This window comes from Globicephala melas, chromosome 2, assembly GCF_963455315.2.
Source record: "Globicephala melas chromosome 2, mGloMel1.2, whole genome shotgun sequence".
NCBI classification, from domain to species: domain Eukaryota; kingdom Metazoa; phylum Chordata; class Mammalia; order Artiodactyla; family Delphinidae; genus Globicephala; species Globicephala melas.
In genome coordinates, this window is record NC_083315.2 from 4,400,151 (window position 1) to 4,426,974 (window position 26,824).

At 40.1% G+C, this 26,824-nt stretch overlaps 1 protein-coding gene across 1 annotated transcript in view; it reads right to left on the bottom strand.

The window, feature by feature from the left end:
- The window catches only part of SLC39A12 (solute carrier family 39 member 12), a 69,317-nt gene that overhangs the window by 34,022 nt on the left and 8,471 nt on the right, over positions 1–26,824 (bottom strand). The window contains exons 3-8 of the mRNA XM_060293676.2: positions 25,833–26,114; positions 19,973–20,180; positions 12,705–12,877; positions 8,465–8,636; positions 4,467–4,639; positions 1,652–1,804 (exon numbers count right to left, since the gene is read on the bottom strand). Of these exons, the coding sequence (XP_060149659.1) occupies positions 1,652–1,804; positions 4,467–4,639; positions 8,465–8,636; positions 12,705–12,877; positions 19,973–20,180; positions 25,833–26,114 (1,161 nt within the window). The remainder of the gene's footprint in view (positions 1–1,651; positions 1,805–4,466; positions 4,640–8,464; positions 8,637–12,704; positions 12,878–19,972; positions 20,181–25,832; positions 26,115–26,824) is intronic.

Sequence of the window (26,824 nt, forward strand, 5' to 3'; positions counted from 1 at the left end):
GGATAATAAACAACAAGTGCTGATATTTTGAAAGACAGTAGTCTTTTAAAAGACTTTTAAAAGATAGTATACCAAAATGTTCATTGCAGCTCTATCTACAATAGCCAGGACATGGAAGTAGCCTAAGTGTCCATCAACAGATGAATGGATAAAGAAGATGCGGCACATATATACCGTGGAATATTAGTCAGCCATAAAAAGAAACGAAATTGAGTTATTTGTAGTGAGGTGGATGGACCTAGAGTCTGTCATACAGAGTGAAGTAAGTCAGAAAGAGAAAAACAAACACCGTATGCTAACACATATAAATGGAATCTAAAAAAAAGAAAAAAATGGTCATGAAGAACCTAGGGGCAAGACGGGAATAAAGACACAGACCTACTAGAGAATGGACTTGAGGATATGGGGAGGGGGAAGGGTAAGCTGGGACAAAGTGAGAGAGTAGCATGGACATATATACGCTACTAAATGTAAAATAGCTAGCTAGTGGCAAGCAGCCGCATAGCACAGGGAGATCAGCTCGGTGCTTTGTGACCGCCTAGAGGGGTGGGATAGGGAGGGTGGGAGGGAGAGAGACGCAAGAGGGAAGAGATATGAGGACATATGTATGTGTATAACTGATTCACTTTGTTATAAAGCAGAAACACACCATTGTAAAGCAATTATACTCCAATAAAGAAGTTTAAAAAAAAATACCAGTAGCATCAGTTACTCAAGGAAAATGACTATAACATATATTGCTTCTGCTTATACCTACAATACCTAATTAATAGAAATTAATAAAGACTGTTTTCTGAGTAAAAAAAAAAAAGATAGTAGTGTTTGCTTGTTTAAATGTTTGTTTAAAAGTCTTTTAAAAGATAGTAGTGTTTGCCCTGAGTACAAGCATTTTATAGTATGTGAATGGGAAGAAAGTCAGGGAATAAGTAGAAAACCATGAAGACTGCAGAATCGCAGGACTTTGTAGGGAAAGTTTATTTTAGTCTCCTGGAGTTTTTTGTTTGTTTACCAGCATTTATGTTTTTAACTATCCCACAAAACTGTTCATCTATTTTCTTATAGGGTAATATATGAGAGCGAAAAGAAACAAAATCTAGAAGTAAGCCACACTGCACCTTACATCTCATCATATATGTAGAAACTGATCAAATGCGGGCACAATGAAAGCAATTAATCAAGCTGAAAAAAAGATTTGCTGGAATTCCCACTCCTGAGCTTCTTGTTCGCATAATTTTAAATGTCCTTAAGATAGAAATGATGCATAATTTCCGGAATTTTCAAAGTTTTTGTTTGCCTGTTAATTTGCTTTGGGTTAAGAAAGATACCCAAAACACAGATTGGTAGCTAGGCCTTTAAACCCCTTCATTCTCAGATGTGAAATATTCTCCTGTTTCTAAACTAGCCAGGGAGGTCAAAAAGGAGGCTGTCATAAGTATAGTAATGGGCCAGCAACAGATGTGTGAAACATTAATAACCATGCTTATAAGGGAGCTCTCAGTCAGAATGATCCGTGTGTCCTAGAAATCGGAGTCGCATGCCTTCAATAGACAACCTCATGAAGATGTTAATTACTTCTGAACAAGTATTTCTGAAATAAAAGACAAATATCATGAAGCCCTAACATAAAAGATCAATAAAATTTAAACTATACCTCGGCACTTGGTGATACAAGAAGAAGAAAACATTTTTCTATTAAGAAAAATCCATGGATGCCTCCTATTAATCCCAACAGTTTCCAAATGTGGCCCTTGTGTTCATGGAAATGTCCAGACTCCGAGGCTTCCTGCTCATGTAAACCAAGAACCTAAAAAGAAAAGAGATGGAAAGAAAGAACTTCTGATGACTTAAATATTATTTAGTAGGTCCACTGTTGAAAATATATTCAATTTCCATTCTGGGCAACCCCATGACAACACCTGAATTCATTCAAAGCCCAGTTTGCTTTTAGATGTATGAATACTTCCACTATATGATTTAATCAGGGCCAAATAAGATGTGAAAAAAGAAAGGAGAGCTTTGAAAAGCTGCTGCTAATGAGCAGACTAAAGCCTAAGCTTATTTCAGCAAGTGGCCTAAATTTTCACACATTCTCAGTCCTTTAGCTGAATTTTTTTCCAGTTCAATCCATCCCAATTTGCACAGCAATGCTTTATAACAAATCAATATTTTTTATATCCAAAACAAATATAAAGATACATTTCATCCAGGGTTTCTTCTCCCCATGCCCCATAGCAATTAAAGAAAACTTTTAATAAATGTTCAAATAAGTAAGAAATCCACCTGAAGGACTTTTTTCCATTGAGCGCACCTGTATGCCCAGCAATACTGTCAGCTCTCTGGGACACAAAAGGATACTAGAAAAGCATTAGGAATTTTCCTCTAGTTGACTCATCCCACTGCTTGTCTCATCCATTTGTTGACCTCATGATTTCTTGTGAGCTAGTAAATCAGAATGTATCATATTCCCTCCCCAGGAGAAGACAGTTTGGGAAATATTGTGGTTTCCATATCTAGGATATTACTAACCATTAAATTTAGAAAAGAAAAAAATTATATGTGTATATGTTCATGTAAGTAGTGTATAGGTATTTATGTACATATGCATAGAGATACATATGTACACGTGTGTGAGTACATGTACGGATCTCCATAAACACATTGAGTGTATGGACATAACTAAAGATGTATACAGGTTAGTCCACTTTTTCTTTTGGTAAAGACTTAAAAGGACAGGCACCTAATATTTGGAATTACCATGATGTCACAAAACAGAGGACATTGTCATGTCAGAAAAGAAAACAGAGGGAAACCTCACAATCTCAGAATAAAATGTACATCTTCAAGTTGAATCAATGCAGCTAGTTAAAAGAGGAAATCGTGACAGTGGGATTTTTCTCATGTCTGTGCAGACCTTTAAACACTTGCCGCGCATCACATTCAGGAACCACTGATTTTTCTAGCCTTCCACCACACCTGTACGGCATCTATCTTCCTCTTCCCAATAACTTATGTCCTCCTCTCTTTCCTCAAGTAAAGCAACTGCCTTCTAAGTGAAACCCAGCTAAGTTCCCCTCTGTAAATATGTCTCTGTAGGGCCGGTGGACAGTCCCACTCCCCCCAACGTCCACCCCTGCTGCCTTGGGCTGTGTACTCTCCCACTCGGGGAGACCCAGGCAGACCCTGTTGCTATTTCCCAGGATCCTGGGCAATGAACAGCTCTGCACCCACTGCAGTGACCTAGCAACAGGCTTCGGCCACCGCCTCAAGCCAGTAAGCCCTGAAATATTTCCTGAAAATTAGATTATAAGGGAAATTAAAACTAATAATGGTTTGTTTCATTTCTCCAATGCTCACTTTGCAATTTTCAGAACACGTAATAATTTTTGAGCCTCTAAGCAACAAGAGGGACCCTGCAGGAAATTGCTAGAGGCTTGTGGAAAACTTTAACATCTCAGACTTTGTGAGACGTGGCGGAAATCATTGGCTCAGCATTACCCATCATGAGAGATTTCAGGAGGAATACGTAACCTCACCTGCAGACCCTTCTCCCTGAACTCGTCTGCATCTCTGGTTCTAATCCTTTCATCTCTGACAAATAAAGAGCCTCTGAAAACTTCAGCAAAGAGCCAGCTTCCTGGAGATTGCATGTTTCTTAAAGGAAGTCTAGATGCTAATAGTTGGGCAAGAAAGAGAAATTCATTTTGATGGTTCAAACGAAGAGAGGTTAATGGTGGAGCTATGACAGAGGTGTGGGCAGGTGTCAAGGGTATGAACGAGGGATAATGAGACACCCGGAAACCGGCAACCCCAGGGAACCATTATCACTCTTAGGGCTGAAAGGGCAAAGGGCAAAGGTTGGAAAGAACTGAAGCTCAATTACTGAAGCTCCATGGGAGATGAAGTTAGGGAGGAGGCCTCCTGCAGGAGGTGTATTACTGCCGGTAATCAGCCGCTTCTAGAGCTAGTGCTGGAGGGAGGGAGTGGGGAAGAGATACCCCTGCCACTCTCTCCTCCTGCCCTGGCTTTTCTGTTGTTCACCCGCTGGGGGAACTCAAACAACAATCCAGCCTGCAGGGAGCTGAGGGGGTGCAATCTTCAGGGGCAGAGAAGAGCAGAGCATGGATCTGATGAGGGGTTGGGGGCCAACGGAGAAAAACCAGTACATCTTATAGCCCATTCGTTTTTATTTATAGATACGTACACTTCCTGAATTTCTGTTAATAGGAATCCATATCTGATCACGTATTTTTAAATTTCAAAAGTAAGAATAAGCTGGTGGATCTAATGATTAATCATCTCTTTTCTCCTACAAGGGTTTTGGGGAAATAACACTGATCATCACAGAAAACACTGGCCACTGTATCTACGCATCCACGTCACTGTGAAATTCTGCATAAACACCTCCAGTGGCACAAAGTAAAGAGAAATTAGAAACACTCCATCTGAAATGGAAAATAGCCACTTACCTGAGGAATCAGATGGAGCAGAGCATCCCCAGAAAGTGTCCCAACAGCCAGACCCACAAACAGCTGTAAAATGAGCCGATAGCTCTCCTCGCAGCAGTGGAAAAGGGTCAGGGTCGTCCCGAGCATGGAGCCCAGCGTGAGCAACGTCACTGCCATGGTGCTGTAGCCATATTCTGAGCCAAAAAGGAGATTGCAAAACAGTCAGAGCCCCTACGAGGGCCTCTGCCAGTGAACATGCTAGAAGAATCCAGCCTATACTATAACCGACAGGGATACAAAATTGTTTTGTGAGTGCTCTATTGGGTAAAAGGTTTCAAGGCTTTAATTTGTAAGGAAAAGAATTTCTCCAAATTATTCCATTGCTCTGAAGTTATCCTGACTACCCCTTATGAAAAAATCACCCTAGCAAGCAAGGAGCTAGCTTACCTCCTACCCCCAAAGAAAATAATTTCTCTCACTTTAAACTACAACCTCTATTGACAGACACTGGTAATATTTGTCATTTCATTTCATTTAAACATTTCGAAGGCAAGGAAGCAAGGTTACAGAAGGAGCATATAGTTTGGGCCACTGTAGATCAATATTTGTGGACAACATGAGTACTTTCTCACAAAACTTCTCAAAATTATTTGTAATGTCAGAAGTGTTTATTAGTCTCTGACTAAAACGAGCGATTGTATTGGTAAAAACAGATCAGTCAATGTGTAATGGATGATAATATAAATTTGGACAGCCTACCTTTTGGATTATTGCAATAAGTTTTTATAACCCCTAAAATTTATTCTGTATTTCTATGCTTCTAGATTTTTTAAATGTTCAGAAAGTGCAATTTTTTTTACAGTTATTCAAACAGAAACAAATATGTAGGAGGGGAGAAGAAATAAAAGGGTAAAGGAAGAAAGAGAAAGATTAAGAGAAAGAAATGGCTTTCAGAGTCAAGTACATATGATTTGGGAATAAAGAGTATTCGCACACCATTTTCCTCTGGTTGCAGGTATCCAGAGCGAATACTCTGTTTCAAATTAGAAGTTACTAATGTCAGGCCAAACGGTTTGTAAACAAGGAAGGTAGGTAATTACAAAATTAAACTATCATTTCCTTTCGTGACCACAGATAGATAAAAAAATCAAACAATTTCAGCTATCATACTATTGCACTTAAAGCCCATTGTGGATTTTAATAAATTACCATCTTAAAAGGTGTTATAATTGAAGATGTTGCACCCTCATCATTCTTGTACTTTTCTGGGACAGTCATTCTCCACAGTACGTCATGTTAATGACACTAGCTGGTAAGATGACAATAGGCCTGGGATGTGAAGAGGACCCTTATCGAATTACAAGCTCTAAATTATACAGAGATCGAACATTAAAATAAAGTTGGTGGTGTACTCAGGGGAGGCAAAAAACTTTCACACTTTGATTTTTCCCACTCTCACCGCTACTCCTTCGCTGTGAGTTTTCCCACTCTCGACGCTATTCCTTCGCTGCTAGGGAAATCTATAAAACGGCTGTTGTTCAACAGATACAGAGTTTCAGTTTTGCAAGACGAGGCATTTCTAGAGATCTGTTGCAGAGCAATGTGAAAATACTACCGAACCGTACACTTATTGAGATGGTAAAGTGCATGTATTTTTTACATTAAACAAAAATAACAGCAATAGTCTGGAATGATCATACACCTGCCTAGAGGTTTTATTTTCCTCTAATTTAATACTATGTTGTTAAAAAATCCCTAGAGATATTTAACCAAGTTTCACATCCCATTCTTCCACAAACAGACTCTCAGTGGGAAAGAGATTCTTCTTGACTAACAGATAAATTAAAGACATTTGAAGTTTAACGTGAGCACCTGGGTGCCTAATAAAGTTCAAAGTTGCCACATTTTTATGGTGGCTACAAAAGATAAGAAAATGTCAGGAACTCAACAAGGACAAATTAGGGGCTGACATTTCCCAGGCAAAAGGCAAAGTTTCAAGTTCTTTAATTCTTCTACTCTCCCCATTGTCCTGAGGGCAGCTACAGTGCAGTTTTGGAAGAGAAAGGATGTTTCATTCCTTGGGAGCTTGTAAATCTTTCTTGACTGGAGTCAGATTTGATATAAATCTTTCCCATCCTTACAACAGAACTGGACCTACCAACTAAATTCTTAACCAATCCTGAGCAGCTTCTTTGAACAGGTCTGAAACGATTTCTACACGGCCATAGCATTCTTTCCTGGAAATTCAATTGAAGGTGGTGCTTAGGGGTTGCGTTTCAGCATGCTGAACACTGTGTTCTTAATAACGTCTCCCTGTGTCGTCCTCTCTTTAACGTCTTACATTCCTGTAATTTCAAAAGGCCAACAACACAAACCTTTCTCTTTAGTTATATGATGCAACATTTTAAACTGAGGACGGTGCTGTTTTTCTAGGTTCTTTAGTGAGTATGACTTTTTGGATTTTTCTCAGGAAGACTATTTCCTAGAAGGGTCTAGAAGTTAATTAAAAAGGGAATTAAGCTTTTTTCATGGATCTTCAGTCCAAAACCCTGTTTCCAATTGGCCTGTATAACCAGACCCCGTGCCAGGGAGGTGTCTGGTTATACAGATCCATTTTTGAGCCATCGCTGACCACAAGGTGTTGAATTATTTAGCTGCTCACTTTTAATGAAGCTTTTTTTCCTCTCAGTGAACGTGGAGTTTTAGATATATGGACCTGGCACGTTTTTGTTCACAATCTTCAAATGAATCACTCGATGTAGGATCCATTGTGAGTTAGAAATAAGTAACTGAACAATTCTGCTATGATGGGCATTGCAGACTACCTCAAAGAGAAAGAAAAGCAGTTCTGAAAAATATGTAAGGCCCTCAGATCAATGGTAATTTTTTTTTTTTTTGCGGTACGCGGGCCTCTCACTGTCGTGGCCTGTCCCGTTGCGGAGCACAGGCTCCGGACACGCAGGCTCAGCGGCCATGGCTCACGGGCCCAGCCGCTCTGTGGCATGTGGGATCTTCCCGGACCGGGGCACGAACCCGCGTCCCCTGCATCGGCAGGCGGACTCTCAACCACTGCGCCACCAGGGAAGCCCAGTAATATTTTTAATATAGTTAAATGTCATATTTTTACTATCCATCATAGATGTTTTTAGGCCACCGTTTTTTTTCTCTTGACTTTTAAATGTCAGGTGCTTTAAATTTACAGAATGCATTTTTGTACACATTAGCCCACTGGAACTTCACTGGTATACTGCCAAGTCTCAGAGTAGTGTTCACCTACTGCAGTGATGTTATGGGTCACAGGTGAGTGTGAATACTGATCCCTTCACTTCCTGGGGCTGCCAGCCACAACCGGGAGGCCGGCACCTCCTTGCACTGCTCACCTCCATCCCAGGACAGCCTCTCTGGTTGACCCCAATGTGCCTTCATTTTTACTGTGTGCCACAGTGTGGAAATGGATAGGAAGCCCTGTACTATCACTGCTTCCCACTGTGCAGAGAAAGAGACGGGCTTGGGATATAAAGAGATTGCTGAAGATCGCAGAGTTGGCTGGGGAAGGAAGGCATGACTCAGCTCTGCATTTCTGACCCCAACACCGACGCCCTTTCTCATATTCCAGGCCACCTCTCAACTATGGACTTTGAACTTGGTCCGTGCTTGAGTCAAATACAGGGGACAAACTTGATTTATATAAGTTATACACAAAATATAAAATATTCGTTGAGAGGCAGTATAGCATAGGGGGTTAAAAACAGCTTGTCTGGGTTTGAATCCCAGCTCTATCACTTACCAGCTGTGTGTCCGTGGGCAAGTCACTTAACTTCTATGTGCTTCAGTTTCCTCATCTCTAAAGTGAGGATGATAATAATAATTTCTAGCTGTAGCACTGTGTGAGGACTCAATGAGCTGACCAATGTAAAACGCTCAGAGCGGTGCCTGGTCTATGGTACGTATCCTTCACTCACCATCATTATCGCATACACTGTGTGCGTTAGCTCTCCGAGGGAAGAACCAGAACTTACTCTCCGGCGTGGGGGGTCCCAGCTTCGCTTGTTGGTCCTGGGGCCGCTGGCAAGAGCAGCTCAGCAACTGCTGGATGATCCCTGGACTCATTTGCTTAAAGTCCTCCTTAGAAATGGCTGAAAGCTTGTTCTGTAGAAATATCTCCACGAATTGTCCAGCAGAGAAGCAAGTCTGTAGGAGGAAGAAAATACACTGTTACCATCCTCAGCACTGAACCAAATTCCCCATCGACTGCCATTCTTGAGGAGTCAGAACGAAGTGGAAGGGTTCAAGTCTACCCTTCCACATGAAGCCATTACTATGTGTGTCTCCCTGAAGCCTTCTGTCCATAAATAATCCCCCAGGATTATCTTTCATCTCTGATTGAAGCAGCTGTATCTCACTTTCATTCTGAGTATTATATAGTAGGAGTTTTGCACACTTTTTTCTTTCCTGAAGAGATGCACCGTGTTTTACAATGTGTTGGACAGTGTTCTAACCAGCAGCCTAAGGAAACCTTTTAGGGGGGATGGCTTTGTATTATTAACAAAGCTAAAACTTCACAGGATAAAAGGAGCTCTGAGGTAATGAGGTCATCGTCTTTAATATTCTCTGATTCAGCAAGCCTTTGTAGGCAACATGCATTTTCAAAAGCAATAAAAGTTAAGGCAATATTTTAAAAAGTGAATATGCTGTATCAACTCGCTGGTGTGTAAACACTGAACGATATGGCTACCTCTGTCCCTTGACAGCCTCCCACCACAAAAACAGTTGAAATCACTGTTATTGCCTACTGATTTCACTAATTTTTATCTAGATCTTTGTGATTTTTTTCATATCGTATAGGGATATCTATGAGATAAGAAGTAGAAACAGACAACAAATGAAACGGGTCTCTAAAACTTGCCTCAAAGCATCTGTCCATTTCAGAAGTGTTAAGGGCTGACATTTTGTGCATCAAAACTTACACTGAAAAGTTTTCATATGTGGATGAGAAGGGTGTATAGCTTCGCTAGCACAAATGAGTGTCTTCTACTGAAATAAGACCCCAATGCGAGATCAGTGTGATCTTTAGTTACAGTAAGGTATCTTTAAAAAAGTCAGGGATGTATACAAGGATCGTCTGATCTGCCATGCTGTAGAAAGTAGGGATTTTAAACAAAGGCACATGGCTAATCAGAAAATCATGACGACACATTTGCTGGATTCTCCCACACAAAAATCCTTCGGGATGATTCCAAGGGTTAAAAAGCTTTATCTTGATTGGGAGATGTTTGGTTGCATGGAACAGGACCTACTCAAACCAGCAGACACCAAGGGGAGGATGCATGAAGCTTACAGAGGATGTCTGAGATGGGAAGGACAGCCACATTTCAAGAGGAACTGAACCGGAAGCTGGAAAATTAGAACCAATGACTTTCCTCTGTCTCTTTGGGGCTTAGTATTTTCTTCTTTCTGTTTCCCTCTGCAGACATCTACTTCCTTGCAAAATCTGGTCTTCTCTCTTTAATAAACACATGGCCATATAAGCCCTGACCCTACGGTGACCTTTCCATCCAAGAACCCAAGATTGGATTGAGTCTGCAAATCCTGACAGATCTGATTGGCTCAGCAAAGCTATAGATGGGTTTTCTTGGTCAAATACCCGTTTGATTCCATCAATTTTGCCCCCGAGACAGGAGGTGGGACCATGCTCTTCAAACACGGCTTCTGGACCCAGCACTGTGGGTGAGAAAGCCATTTCTCAGAAAGGGATTGGGCAAGAACTCCAAAAGTTTTCTACTGCAAGAAGCAGCAGCAGAAAGCTAAACCTGTGATTTTTTTCCCTTTATCAAAATAATTTACACCAAAGACAACAGTCTCTTTTGTATCATTTATTAATCATGGAATAGAATTACTTCATCATTAAAAATACTGGCAACAATAAAGGGAAACTAACAACGAGTTTCTGATAATGAATCCTTCGTAATAAACATTCTCATTGAAAAATGCCTGCCTGGGAAGTAAGAGAGTGGAAAGATAAACATGAAAAGAATGCCATGCATCTTCCCGCAGTTCACTGTCAAGGAACTGAATAGTTTCTAGTTTTAGAATACCTTCTCATAGAGTAAGGCTATTCTATTATAAGCGTCTATGCGCTTGATATTTACTTGCTGTTCCTGTACTATTTAGGTTATTGTTGCATTACATTTCTTCTGAAATCACTAACACAAATGTCCTTAAAGGGGATTCATTATATCCTATAAAATTTTGGTAGACAAAATGTTTTTAATGAAGAAGAAAACAGAATGGAAATTTAGATTATCCCGTCAATAACCTTTGAAATAGCTTTATTCCTTCACATAAAACTTCCACATACTTGTACACTTGTGTGGACATCATCAGATTCCTGTGGAAACTTTACAAACACATTCTCAAGTGTTGCTTCTGGAACTTTAGTTTTGAGAATCCCTTGGAGGGCTTGTTAAAAGACAGGGTGATGAACTCCACAATTGCAGGGTATAATTCAGTAGCTTCTGGGGTGGGACCTGAGAATTTCCATTTCCAACAAGGTCCCAGGTGCTGCTGTTACAGCTGGTGCAGGGACAACACTTTGAGGACCACCGGCCTAAACAATATAGGCAGGATCTCCAGATCTAGCCTCTTACCTTAGGGTCCCCTCAAAAGTCACAAAGAAAGTGACATGTTGGAACAGAGAAGAATTGAGAAAGAGGTTGTTTTGTTTATCTTGCAGAGTCAGCACAGAAAATGATTATTACTGTTCTTAGAAGATGCATGCCTTAAGTAGGTCACCCCTACATTTTGAGAAATAACCTTCATTCTTTATGCAAAGAGGGTCTCCATCAGACAAATGGGTTCCCTTCTAAGAGCTGGCCCTGAAGAAACATTTAAAGAGACTTCACAAATAAGGATTGATATAGGCATCAACTCCTGTTACCTTCAGTTGAATACACTAAGTGTGAGTTTGAAAGAATCAGCTTTAATTGATGCGTTTGATATCTGGTCTAATTAATAGAAATTCACTTTTTAAAATATATCGTAGCAAAAATATGTGATAATGCCCGATCATTCATAACTTACAGGAACGACCTTCACTATCGTTAGAAATATTTAAGGAATTTTGCTCTTTTAAAATACAGATTGTGCTTAATAGGAATATTAACTCATCCAAGATATAAATAACAAAAATAGTTTTATTTCTTTAAATCAACATTTCTCAAACAGCATAGTTGTTCAGAGCACAGAATATGCCGTCAGACAACCTATGTATATACCTCAGTTTCTGTGAACTTAAGCAACTACGTATTAGCCCCATGCCTCAATTTCCTAATCTGTAGGATGCAATCATATAACCTAACTTCATACAGCTGTTGTAATAATTACATGAAGAATGCAGGTGAAATTGTGCAGTGTCCAATACATAGTATTAATTTCCTCATTAAATGTAAGCCATGATCATGGAATATCAATTTTTCAAGATGTCAAATAATAAGGGCAGGGAAGGTTTCTATGTGTAACAGAGTCTGAAAAATGCTCGATCCAATAAGATTAAAGAATTTTATTTACTAAAGGACCTCCCCAGACACATTAATATGCTTCAGTGCAACATGCACCTTCAGTATTTCCCAGTCAGATTTGACCATAGCACCGCTTTTCAAGAATTATCTAGGTAGACTAGTGAATGTCCTTTGGAACACAACTTTAGGAAATAAGAATATGAACATGTTTATAGGCTCACATATCACCTTTTCTCAAAAACCTTCTCAGTGCTACCTACTATACAAATATTTCTCTGTTGCTCACAATCCAAAGTAATCTCTTCATAATCGAATCTAACTTTAAAGTGTTCATTCATCATTGTAAGTTTTTGTATAATGTCTATATCCTCCCACTACCCTGTCAGCGCCATAGGAGCCGTGCCTATTTGTGTTCAATTATCTATCCCTGTTGCCCATGACGGTGACTAGCACATAGCAAATGCTCACAGGTTTGCTGAATTAATTATTCATGCATTCCGTATGGACCCAGTGGAGGAAAGAGTAATATATATCATTCTCCTAAATATCTTGACCTCAAGTTTATGTCTATAGAGACCCACTTGTAAAAAGAAAAAACCCTGCCCACACTGTGGAAATAGAATATTTTTACATTTAAGGAAATCTACATTATCCTTTAACTTTTCAACAACTCTTAGAGAATGTTCACAGCTACTTCCTTTGACAACAGCAAATGATGGTACAAGAGGAATAATGACAATACCTGATCCCAGGAAACTGGACTGTCATCTGATTCTGGGTCCTCGGGTACAGATAGATTAGGGTAGGCCCAATCATGGACTGTTAGGTTGTTTTGTTTCCTTTGAAGTTGATGGATTCTATCTTTTCTGATACAGGTATTTTTAGTCCAGAGAGTGTTGAGGAGTTGGTCTAGTTCTAGAAATTTCATACAAAATCTGGTGTCACATAAAGACAGGCCAGTTTCAGAATAATCACAATTTCGCACGGCCGCAGCATAGATATTTACTAAGTAAATTTCTAAGTTCTAATGAAAAGCCAAGGTTTTACTCTGAACAAGAATAGAGAGCATTTAGGGACTTCCCTGGTGGTCCAGTGGTTAAGACTCTGTGCTTCCAATACAGAGGGTACAGGTTCAATCCCTGGTCAGGGAACTAAGATCCCACATGCTGCACAGCATGGCCAAAAAAAAAAAAAGAATAAAGAGTATTTATACTTCACACGGTAATGATTCTCTCACAAGATCTTGAGATCTTAGGGCTGAACCGTGATGAAATGAGCAATTCCAAAAATGGAGTGCCTTCTAGTAAGTCAACTAATTCTTTTTCTAGGTGTTCCCTATAAAAATGTAAACAAAAGATGAAACTGATTTAATCCTTAGAAAATTTATTCCCTTTAGGCACTATACATCCTTAGTAGATTAACTATAACTTTAATGTAAAGTCAATCTAACGTTTTTCCTCTTCAGTGTTTAATGCAGGAAAGAAACAGGAATTGAAAAGCAGCTGAGATTACTGGGACAAAAGAGACTTTGTTTTCTAATGCTACTGTGGTATGGGTGTCAGTTTACAGACTGCAGTTTCGTTTCCCTTGGTACAGCTGTAGCCTTAAAAATGACTGATACAGAGAACAACTGAATATTATGGTGAATTTCTTGGGATTTATTCATCTTTCTACTTCTGAAAAAAATACCTCTGGTGTTTTCCTAAATGTTACCATCCGTAGTAGGAGAACTGCAAATTAGAATTACTACAATATTTTATTTTAAATGGCCAGTTTCAACAACAACAAAAAAAAAGAGAGAGAAAGAGAGAAAGAGAGACCTGCAAAGAAATGGAAAAGTGTGACTCAGAGTCAGGGAAAAAAGCAGTCAATAAATATGTATCTGAGTATTCCCAGATGTGGATTTACCAGATGAAGAGTTCAAAGCAGTCATTATAAGCATGTTCAAGGAACTAAAGAGAATAATATTTGAGAAATTAAAGGAAAGTATGACAATAATAAATTAACAAATAGCAATTTTCAATCAGGAGATCAAAACTATATAAAAGTCTAAATGGAAATTCTGGAGTAGAAGAACAGAATAAATGAAGTAAAGAATTCACTAGAGGAGTGTGACAGATGGCAGAAGAGATGGTAGAAGAAAGAATTGCTGAATGTGGGGATAAATTAATAGAAATAATCTAATCTGAAGAACAGAGAGAGAAAGAAAGAACAAGTCTCAGAGACCTGTGGGAAACAGCAAATATACTGACCCATATGTAGTGGCAGTCACTTGGAGAGAAGAAAGAGAAAGAAGTAGAAAAATACTGGAGAAAATAGTGGCTAAAAACTTTCTGAATTTGATGTAAAGCCTTCATCGACAATGTTCAAAAAATTCATCAGAGGGAATTCCCTGGTGGTCCAGTGGCTAGGACTCCATGCTCTCACTGCCAAGGTCCCAGGTTGGGGAAATAATATGGGGCATGGTCAAACAACAAACAAACAAAACAAAACAAAAAGAAGCTCATCAGACATCAAGTAGGATAAATATAAAAGATCCAAACCCAGACATAGTCAAACAGTTGAAAGTCAAAGACAAAGATATATCTTGAAAGCAGTGATGGAAAAATGACTCATCACATACCAGGGAGCATTGATACAATCAATAGCTGACTTCCCATCTGAAAAATAGAGGCCAGAAAGTAGTGGAATAAGATGTTCAAAATGCTGAAAGAAAGAACTATCAATTAAGGATTTAATATCCAGCAAAACAACCCTTCAAAAATGAAGGTGAGGAAGCAACCTAGGTGTCCATCGACAGATGAATGGATAAAGAAGATGTGGCACATATATACAATGGAATATTACTCAGCCATAAAAAGAAATTAAATTATTTGTAGTGAGGTGGATGGACCTAGAGTCTGTCATACGGAGTGAAGTAAGTCAGAAAGAGAAAAACAAATACTGTATGCTAACACATATATATGGAATCTTAAGGAAAAAAAAAGGTTCTGAAGAACCTAGGGGCAGGACAGGAATAAAGATGCAGATGTAGAGAACAGACTTGAGGACACGGGGAGGGGGAAGGGTAAGCTAGGACAAAGTGAGAGAGTTGCATGGACATATATACACTACCAAATGTAAAATAGATAGCTAGTGGGAAGCTGCTGCATAGCACAGGGAGATCAGCTCAGTGCTTTGTGACCACCTAGAGGGGTGGGATAGGGAGGGTGGGAGGGAGACACAAGAGGGAGGGGATATGGGGATTTATGTATACATATAGCTGATTCACTTTGTTATACAGCAGAAACTAACACACCACTGTAAAGCAATTATACTCCAATAAAGATGTTAAAAAATAATATAAATAATAAATGAATTTAAAAAATGAAGGTGAAATAAAATTATTCTCAGATAAACAGTGAATGGAGAATTAATTGGTACCAGAACTGTCTTACAAGAAACACTAGATGAAGTTATTTAAGCTGAAAAGAAATGATCTGAATGGTAAGTCAAGTCCACAGGAAGAAATGAAGAGTACTAGAAATGTAAATATGTGGGTTAATATAAAAGACTATAAATATATTTCTTTATCATTGCTCTCTCAACTCAATGAGGAAACAAACTTTTCTTTCAAAGTCTAAAATATGATAAGGGTACAGACCATTCTCAAAATATTTACCATTATATCGGGGTTATTAAGCAATGTAATTAGAAGACAAAGGAAAGACACACACGAATTGAAAAAGAGGCAAAACTGTCTGAAAACTCTAAAAAATTAGGGCAAAATAAAATGAAAGATTTAATCATGGAACAGGTTATAAAATTAATCTAAAAAAAATCACTAACCTTCACACAGACAAACACCAGTTAGAAGCTGTAATGAAAGAGAGGACTCCAGGTAAGAGAGCCAAAAGAAAAGTTAAATGCCTAGGTATAAATGTACCAGGAAACGTCTAAAACCTATGTGAGGGAAATAATAAAACACTCCACAAAAGCACACATGTAGATATGCACAAATAGAAACACTATGGGATATAAAAATGCAACATCTTATAAATATCATTTCTAAGTTATTTTATAATTATTTTGCAATTATAATAAAATTATCACAGGGTTATTTTTTCCCAGAGCTTGACAGTTAGGTGATATTTGTTAGGAAGAGTGAACAAGCCAGGAAGACCCTGAAAAGAAGAGCAATGAAGAAGGCTAGCTCTATCAGAAATTAAAATATACTATAAAGCCACTATAAGTAAAACAGTACAGTACTGGCACATGGATAGACAAGTGGGCCAATAGAACAGAATGGAAAACAGAAATAGACCTGATTGCATTTATCATTTTATTATATAAAAGAAGCATCTCAAACCAGTGGAGGAAATAATTCCCACTGTATTTTAAATAAAAGGTATAAAGAAAACTGCATAGTCGTATAGAGAAAATAAACTGGATCTAATCCTCACAACATGCACCAGAATTAATCCTAAATGGATCAGAAATGCAAGCATACAAGTACTAGAAGAAAACACGAGTAACTTCTTCTATAACCTGGGAATGTGGGAAACTTTCTCAACTCTAACTCAAAATCCAAAAGCAATAAGAGAAGTTTGATTAATTGGTTTATATAAAGATAAAAAATATTTGGAGAAACAATTATCCCAGCTTAGTCAGAAAAGGTACAAGAGGAACCTGGAATATTTTATACTGGAGAGCAAGGGAGATATAAAATGTGTTAAGGGTTTTGACAAAAGGACTTACAGCCACCTTGAATAAGATTCCACTTGTCAAAGAGGGAACGATCTGAGTATCAAAAGGATAATAATGACAATAGATTGAGAGATAAGAAATCATAATGATATAAAAAGAAAAGCTCATTGTTCCTTGAGGATGCAAGGAAACTATGTTATTATTTTGTAAAGTGGTAAATTAAAGAATCAAGAGTTTATCCTTACTTTCCTTTAAGAACCTCAATAAAATGAAATTGCGGTGAGGGAAATATTTTCCACTATAGAATTATTACACTGAAACATGAAGAAGAACTGAGAGAATCAGAAGATCACCACTGTGTAAGCCCCAAACAACTGATCAATCTAGGCAATGACCATCAATAGCTTATAACTTCTCAGAAAGAGACAACCAGATGTTATGTGCTGCCGATGGAAGATACCAATGATCAGACTGTAGCCCCAAATAAATAAACAACCTAAAACTAATCAAACCTCTACATATAAAAATCAATATACATGAAACACGTTGCATAGAAACACATGTAAGGGACTTCCCTGGTGGTGCAGTGGTTAAGAATCTGCCTGCCAATGCAGGGGACACGGGTTCGAGCCCTGGTCTGGGAAGATCCCACATGCCATGGAACAACTAAGCCTGTGCACCACAACTACTGAGCCTGCGCTCTAGAGCCCACGAGCCACAACTACTGAGCCTGTGGCAACAACTACTGAAGCCCGCCCACCACAACTACTGAACCCGCGTGCCTAAAGTCCATGCTCCTCAACAAGAGAAGCCACCAAAATGAGAAGCCCACGCACGGCAACGAAGAGTAGCCCCCGCTCACTGCAGCTAGAGAAAGCCCACGCGCAGCAACGAAGACCCAGGGCAGCCAAAAATAAATTAATTAATTAATTTAAAAAAAAGAAACACATGTAAAATGAGTAGGAATGCAATCAGCAAAATCCAGATGGGATAAATGATCCCTTTTTGTTTTTTTCAACAAAAAAATTGCAACAAAATAGAATGGAGGGGAAGGGCATGGTGCCTATCAAAAGTAAAACGTCAGAGACATACCAACAATTCACATTTTATGGACCTTATTTACATCCTGGTTCAATAAAAACTAAAAATATTTTTTAAAAAGCAGAAAAATGTGAACATGGAGGAAATTTTTATGATACTAAAGGAATCATTCGGGTTTTTTAGCAGTGATATTTGTAATAGATGCTTTTAAAAAAATCCTCCTCTTGGGCTTCCCTGGTGGCCCAGTGGTTGGGAGTCCGCCTGCCGATGCAGGGGACACGGGTTCGTGCCCCGGTCCGGGAAGATCCCACATGCCGCAGAGTGGCTGGGCCCGTGAGCCATGGCCGCTGAGCCTGCGTGTCCGGAGCCTGTGCTCCGCAACGGGAGAGGCCACGACAGTGAGAGGCCCACGTACCGCAAAAAAAAAAAAAAAAAAATCCTCCTCTTTTAGAGATTCATACAGAAATATGTACAGGTTGATCGCTTCAAAATAATCAAGTGATTGGGAGAGGATGCAGGCAAATATAAGATTATCCAATTGCTGTTAATTGTTAAGGCTGGGGACTGTGTACAGGGGGGTACACTATTTTATTGTTTCTACTTTTGTTTATGTTTAACAATCTCTATAATAAAAACATTTTAAAAAAATCAAAATACCATACTTTTTCCCCCTCTACCCCAAAATACAATTAGTATCAGTAGAGCCCTAGCTCAGAGGCAGTTGTTAGAAAAAAATGCCTTGGGGCCTCTGGAATAAGCATCTAATTGCACTGGGACGGGATGGAATTCTGACTTCTCAAATGCAAACGTGGCCGCTTTGTGCCCAAGTGGGTGATACTGAACACCTCTCACAAACAATTATTTTAGTTTTTTTATCCTGGGTCCATGATGGTCAATATCTAGACAACTTGCCTTGATCTTACAGTACAGCTTGCCTCTAACTGTATTCTGTATTCCGGTCTGATGGCTCGTCCTATTTCAGGTGGCATACATTTTTACTTGAAAAGGGAAATCATTCCATTCCTTCGGTTGATATGCAAACTGTCCTGCTAAAACTCAATCACTCAAAATCTGAATTTAGCAATTCCTGTTTGCTACATCAAAATCATTCTCAGCGTAGCATGCTTTTTCCCGGCCTATTTCCTAGTGATGACATCTAGGTAACACGATTGAATTATACTTCAATTTTCATCTTAATAAAGATTTCTTTCTCTCATTTCTTAAAGCAAATACAGATGAATTGCAGAAAAACACACCTGTCATTCGGTGGGTTAGACAAACAAGTCAGAGAAAGTCCTGCATGGAATTGTATGACTCCTAGCTCTTGATCCCTTTCAGAGTTAGAAGATTTATCTAGATCATGAGGGTGTTGCTGCTACCTTGGAAAATTTGTATTTCTCTTCTATGTTGTGACTTCCCAAGAGGAAGAATGTGACCTTGGTGTGTGTGCAAAGCAGGGCATTCCGATGCAGATGAAAAAATAAGTCATTTCACTCTCAATGTCTTGTCAAGTACAAAGAAACGCGTGAAACACACATTCTGATTCCTTTCATGATGTCTTATTTTACCTCAGATCCCTCCAACGCTGGCTGTCACGAATGTAGCCAGGATGCGTATTTCACAGTACGTTTATTTAACATTAAATGACTTACTTTTATGGTTCCAAGCAAACTGCTACCAAGCCTCTTGCACCCTTTAGAATACTATTTTATCCTTCTACGTGATACTCTGTGCCCCCGGGCCCAGCACTTTGTACCAAACGGGAAAGTGTTCAGTTAGTCCTAGTAGCAGATCATAAAAGTCTCTCCCTTTGGCTCTCCATCCACAATTTCATCATCCCTGCTCAAACGAGCTGAGTGCTTTTTTTTTTTTTTTTTTGCGGTACGCAGGCCTCTCACTGTTGTGGTCTCTCCTGTTGCAGAGCACAGGCTCCGGACGCGCAGGCTCAGCGGCCACGGCTCACGGGCCCAGCCGCTCCACGACATGTGGGATCTTCCCAGACCGGGGCACGAACCCGTGTCCCCTGCATCGGCAGGCGGACTCTCAACCACTGCGCCACCAGGGAAGCCCTGAGTGCACATTTTTGCCTTATCACCACATACATATCATAGCATGTCTGCCCTGAAAAGGCCCCCTGGGCTGTCTCACTACATGCTGAGATTAAAAGGGTCTTTAAAACATACCTGGACAAATTCAGTCGTCGCAACGATTCCGCTTTTGTTTTTGGCAGTTTATATTTAGTAGGTGTGACTGGGAAGCGAAATTCATGAAAAGCATCCTTACCTGATAGATGGAGCGTATTTGTACTATTCAAGGAACTGAAAATATATTCTGTAAAATAGTCTGGGGACGGCAAGTTTCTTTGTCCCAGACAAACACCTTGGAGGGACAAAGCAATGATTGTCTCCGCCAACTGAGGAAGTGTATTTTCATCGGCACCATCACTGCTTGAGATACCAGATTTTTTCTGCAGCACTTTGGTTTCCATACACTGAAATCAGACACAAAGTAAAAAGAAAATGTTAACTTCTGAAATTATTCTGATTAGAACATCTCTAGGATTTCCCCAAAAGACAAGGAATCATTCTTCTAAAAGAGGAGTGAATTGTTTGTGGGAATGTGCCTACCATCATTCTCTAGTCTCAGATAGAACTCTATCTGGAAAATACTTGTTTCTTTCATCTTCCATGACACTGAATTTTCTAACTCCCATCCCATTGATTCTTATTTATCTAATCTTTCTCATTGTCCTACTGTAGAGCACAGGGAACTATATTCAATATCCTATGATAAAACATAATGGAAAAGAATATGAAAAAAAATACACACATATATATATGTATAACTGACTCATGTTGCTGTACAGCAGAAATTAACACCACGTTGTAAATCAACTACACTTCAATTAAATTTAAAAAATAAATTTCCCCTTAAGGCCCCAAAGAAACCACTGAATATTATAAACAAGAGAATGTACAATAAGGTAGGTTACAGAAGTGTCACTCAGGTGGCAAAGCAGTAAATGGATTGACAGGGTTAGAACTTGAGGGCAAGAAGTCTAGTTAAGAAGCTATTGATTAACCCAAAATATCTTGTGACCTAAGACGGTAGCACTAGACATGGAAAGAAGCAGATGCATTTGAAGAATATTAAGAAGTTAGCCTTGGAAGGACTTGGAAGAAAATGTGGAGGAGTGCAGAGTCAAAAATGACTCAGGGGCTTCCCTGGTGGCGCAGTGGTTGAGGGTCCGCCTGCCGATGCAGGGGACGCGGGTTCGTGCCCCGGTCCGGGAAGATCCCACATGCCATGGAACGGCTGGGCCCGTGAGCCATGGCCGCTGAGCCTGAGCGTCCAGAGCCTGTGCTCCGCAACGGGAGAGGCCACGACAGTGAGAGGCCCGCGTACCGCAAAAAAAAACAAAAATAAAGACTCAGGTTTCTGGGTTTGACAACTGTATAATGGTAACACCGCCCACTATCCCACAAATTCTCCGGGCAAATACCCAGTATATATCTGGTGCTTCCCTAGGTACTGGAAATGCAGTGGTGACCCAAACCAAAGGCAGTGTCTGCCTGCCCTTAAAGTTCACTATTGTTAATAAAACAATAATGTAATCAAATGTAAGTTGATAACTTTGGCAATTGCTTTGAAGGAGAGGTACATGGTACAATGATGTAAAAGTAGACAGCTATTTGACCCAGTCAGGCAGACCCAAGGCGGCTTCCTTGGGATTGTGGCGCATGTGTGCACACACGCGCGCGCGCACACACACACACACACACACACACACACACACTTATCTGAAGGAGTGGGAGAAAGGAACAGCCCAGGCAGGAGACACAGCATATGCAAAGTTTTTGTGGCAGGAAGAAGGATGGCAGATATGCACAACTGGAAGGAGGGCAGTCACTGGAGTGGGCGGAGTAAGGGGAGCACGGTGAAAGTTGAAGGTCTACTGGCATTTAGTGGAGTTTGCCCCTTATCCTCAAATCAACTGGAAGCCAAAGGGGAATTGGGGGCAAGGTTTGGGAATGGGGGTTATAGGACTGGATGTGTGTTTTGACAAATTCACTCTGGCTACCTGGTGGAGCACAAATAGACTGGAAAGAGAGTCAGTGCTTCCTAGTAGCACAGTAAGAAGCCTATTACTGTAGCCCAGGTACAAGACAGTGATGATGATAATGGAGTAAGTCAACAGGTTAGGGATCTCTTCAGGAGGTAACAGCAGTAGGACTTGGATTAGATATAAAGGGGGAAGAAATTTGGAAAATAAAATTTCTAGTTGGGCATTTGACTGGATGATGATGCTATTTGCTGACCTATGAAGGGATACATGAAGACTGGATCTCGTTGGGTTGCTTTATAACCTTGATTTGGGATATTTTAAGTGTGAGGTGCCTTTACCATATCCTTAAAGAAAAGATGTTGTATAGCCTACGTGGGTCTGGAGTGTAGGGAAGAGGTCTGGGATGGAGGTACACTCTGGTGAGTCATCTTTAAGTATAGATGTGCTACCCCAGAGAAAGCATATAGAATGATGGGCGCTAAGACCACACCTGGAAGAGCACTAATGCTTAAAATCTAGTCTAATCGAAAGAGCCTGCAAAGGTGAAAATGGGGGTCAGAGGGAAAAAAAACAGGAATGTGCAGCAACTACAAGCCAAAGTAGAGACTATTTCAAGAGCTACATAAGCAACATCAAAGAAAGAACAGGTTCAGGAATAGAAATATGACTTTTGATTTTAATATTGAGTTTGAAATGCTGAGGAAATATACACATGGAGGTTTTTAAGATGGGTGTATATATGAGTCGATGGCTCAAAACAGAACTCTGGGCTGGCTTGCAACAGAATTGAAAGTCATCAGTGTTTAGGAGTGCTTGACGTTGTGAGAGCATCTCACTCAACAAGAAGGATGCCATGATTTAAGGGACGGCAGGTCAAGTGGATCCTACAAAGGAACCTGATACAGAACAGCTGGACAAGTGAGAAGAAACCAGGAGATGGGGGTGATGTGAATGGGAAAAAACATGAAGTATGGGCTGACAGAAATCAAAGAGCAAAAGAGAGCTTCATGGAGGCAAGACTTGACAAAAGTGAGAGAGCAAAGAGAAGGACAGAGATGGTTGAGAGATACAATATACAGGAGTGTGGGAAGGAGGAAGTATGTTCATCCAATGAGGACTCAAGGGTAGGTTATGACGTCAATGTTGCCTTCTTGTGACGTGGACAAGGTGGGAAAAGTGTGGATCAGGTTTATTTATCTATTTATTTATTTTATTGAAGTATAATTGATTTACAATGTTGTATTTAATTTCTGCTGTACAGCAAAGGGACTCAGCTATATATATATATATTCTGTTTCATACTCTTTTCCATTATGGTTTAGGGAGCTATATTCAGTATCCTGGATTTATTTCTTTTTTAAGTTTGTAATTGGTGATCTTGGCAAGAGCCTATTCATAGCTATGGTGGGGAGCAGCAGGGAAGGCGGAGAGGCAGTTACCAAAATTTTAACAAGTTTGGAGAAGTAGCCAGAAGATTCATGGATGACAAGAACAAGTTAAAATAACAGAGTGTGAACCTCATAGAAGTGTGAGCTTCTCATGGAGGGTGTGAAAGAGTAACCTCTCAATGTGCCACTGAGGACAAAGGAGGATTCTAACCATGGTTTCCAATCCCAAAGTCCTCAGGATGTGGTCACGAATACCCGTTCTCCATATAAGAGGCAGGGCTAGTAGAGCACCATGTACATTTACCATGGAAACAGCAAAAGAGTGGCAAGAATGGAGAGAGGTGGCTGCATTAAGAGATTGAGTCAGGAAGATATAACAGAGGAGGAAGAGAAGGAAAGAACAGACGGACATTTAGATTTTGGACCATTAGGGAGGGGCGCTAAGTCAGAATATGATGATATGATGGTGTAAGGTTGTTTCTCTTAGTGAGCTGGTTAAGGCCCGCCTGGAGTTGCTGTTAGTGGCTTGACCTATGGAGGCTGAGTCCCATGAAAGCAAGACCTAGAAATGCTAGTCATGGTGGGCCTGGACCGCCAGCATCTTCTGTGACCTTACACCCCCTAGTCAAAGAGAGCAGCAGCCTGCAGTGAGGTGCCAAGAGGCCTCCTGCAAGTCTAGAATGACTGACTTCCTAGCGGAAGCCTACCCCAAGGGCATGGGCCACAGGACCCTTCCCAGGAACTGGTGACAGTGTATCCTCCAGGAGATAGTTGTTCTGAGGCCTAGCACAGGGTTATGACTCATCAGTAGCTCACTTCTTCTTGACTGAATAGATGAATAAAGTAGGTGTACACATAATATTGAATTACTTTATTCTGTTCTAGGAATGTTTAATCTCACATACTTTCAGAAGCCCAGGTATTTGCAGTATATGTTGGATAACCATAAATCTACATTAAATATATAGACTCCATCTGCCTTTAAGTGCTGGCTTTGCATTTGCATTTAACCTGTATCAAGACAGTAACACACAGGATGACTAAAATCCTAGTGGCTCATTTGAACCAATCTTACATTACGGAGACGTTGAACTGAGGAAATTCTAGGTAGGCACACCTCCCTATTTAAGCAAAAAACTGAATTCTATACAGGAACCCCATTTTATCCCTTGGAAATAGAAAGAAAAAATATAACCATGTTTGAGAGCCACAAGATTAGAGTTACTGAAGTGATAGCCACAAAGTCCTTAGTAAACAGTCCTTCCATTCATTCTGCCAATTACAAGAGAAATTTACAGCAAATTGGAGGACATTTTTGCTGGCATTAAGTTGTAGCATGATTGCACAGATACCTTTGAACTCCTAGAAACCAGAATTGAGGTCAAGAATCAAATTTATCACTATATGTTGGTATAGAATGAATGTTTGTGTCACCCCCCAAAATTTGCATGTTGAAATCCTAATTATCAATGTGATGGTATTAGGAGGTGGGGCTTTTAGGAGGTGATTAGGTCATGAGGGTGGAGCCCTCATGAATGGAATTAGTGCCCTTGTATAAGAGATCCCAAGAGCTCCCTTGCTCCTTCCACCAGGTGAGGACACAACAAAAAGATGACCATCTGTTAACCAAAAAGTAGCCTCTCACCAGACACCACATCTGCCCAGCACCTTGATCTTGGACTTCCCAGCCTCCAGAACTATGAGAATAAAGTTCTGTTGTTTATAAACCACCCAGTTTATGGCATTTATGTTATATCAGCCCAAACGGACTAAGACACATGTCAATGAATAATTCAAGAGAAAAAAAAAAAAACACATTCTGCCACAGTCTTCAAAATGTGCTGGTGGCTCCTCAATTCATTCTTTAAGAAAATATGGCTTAAAAACCCCCCTGTTCAGAGAACGTTTTCAGCTTAAACTTCCCATCACAAAGCAGAAAGCAAAAAGGTAATTGAAAGGCCAGCTTTTGCTGGAATAGTAATGAAGGCAACAAGACACCCATTTCCTAAGAGTGGGAACTGTGAGAAAAGAAAAGCACTTGGGACCCCTGACCACATGCAGCACCAATTACAAGCCACAAAAGAGATAATGTCTGTGCTGTCATGAATAATGCTTTTTGCAAGCTGCATCCTCAGGGAACTAACTAATGACTAATTCATCTCTCGCCAACTCTTAATGCCTAATCCTTCCCTTGCCAGAAGGCAAGGCAAATAGACACACTGCTCTCACCGCTACAGTTCAGTCCTTGGAGACTGATCAAAAGCCATGAGTCACACTCACTTTAGTGCTCAGGGGGACTCAGAACAGAGCTGCCCCGTCACCTGGTCTGCCTGCCCACCCACCCAGCTTCCGCCTAAAACTCATCTGACAACTGATTAATCATTACATCCACAGCCCCTTCTTTTTTCTTTAAAAACAAAACAGCTTTGTTGAGGTTTATTCTGAATTATTTTAAACAAAATAAAAAATAAAGAAACATTTTTGTACATTCACATGATTAGTTGTTACATTTCCCCCTTCAGACTCAGAATTTTAAATTACATCACTTAACATCCCATCACTAAAAACCACAATTACTTACCTCTCAGAAGTTTTTGAGCACCCTAGGAATGAATCAGTGACAAAAAAAAATCATGCTCTGAGACTGTATCTTAGCAGCAGAGCTAGTTAGCAATTCTGACTTTCTTACCTGGCTTCTGGAAGTGTCAAAGTACTGCCTGGTGAAAGCCAGGATATCTTCCGTCTCATTCTGTGAAAGGAAATAGGAGTCTTCATCCTGCCTGAGGCTCAGAAGGCTGTGTAGGTAAAATGTATACTCCTTACTACTCATGTTGAGCTTGGAAGAGCAGATCTCTTCCTGATGAATGATGTAATAGAGGAGGAGAAGAGAAACTCTCTGGACCACTTCCTCTCTGGGCTGATACTCGAAATCTCCTCCAGCTATTAGTAACAGGGCATCTGGTTCGAAGCACTGTGCAAAAAAACCCCACAAAATAATAATAAAAAATAAAAAACAGAAACAAAGCTTGACAAATAGTCCCAGAACATTAACAACCACAGAGTCTCTGTTGCTTATTATTTTATGAATAGGAGGGAAAAGTAGGCAGCCTCCATAGCCCATTCAAGTAAGACAATCATGGTTGGACTTTTATATAAAAAGGATGTCCTCCCAGAAGCCCTTATTCCCTAAATGCAACCCTTCTATCTCCAACTATATTAACGCAAGCTGTCACTTCTCTGCCTTGGTTAACACCAGCTGACTCTGGCTTTTAAAGTGATGCCTCATTGCGTTTAGAATGAAATCCAAGCTCCTTATAATTTTCTCCTCAGTCTGGCTTCTGCCCATCCTACCTCTCTTACCTTATCTTAGCCTCCCTCCACCTCTCTCACTCAACTTCTGCCCCTGCGATTTTCTGTCAGTTCCACCAGGCTCTTTCCCACCTGATTTCTCAGGTCTCAGTTTCAAGTGCCACTTCCTCAGGGATGCCTTCCCAGATACCATTTCCAAAGTCCCCATCCCTGCCCCGTGTTCTCCGGCACAGCACCATTCAACAAAAATATCACACAGGCTACAAACGTGAGGCACGTTTTAAATTTTCTAGTAGCCACATTTTAAACCGTAAAAAGAAACAGGTGAAATTAATGTGAATAATATATTTTCTGGAAATACATGCGCAAGAT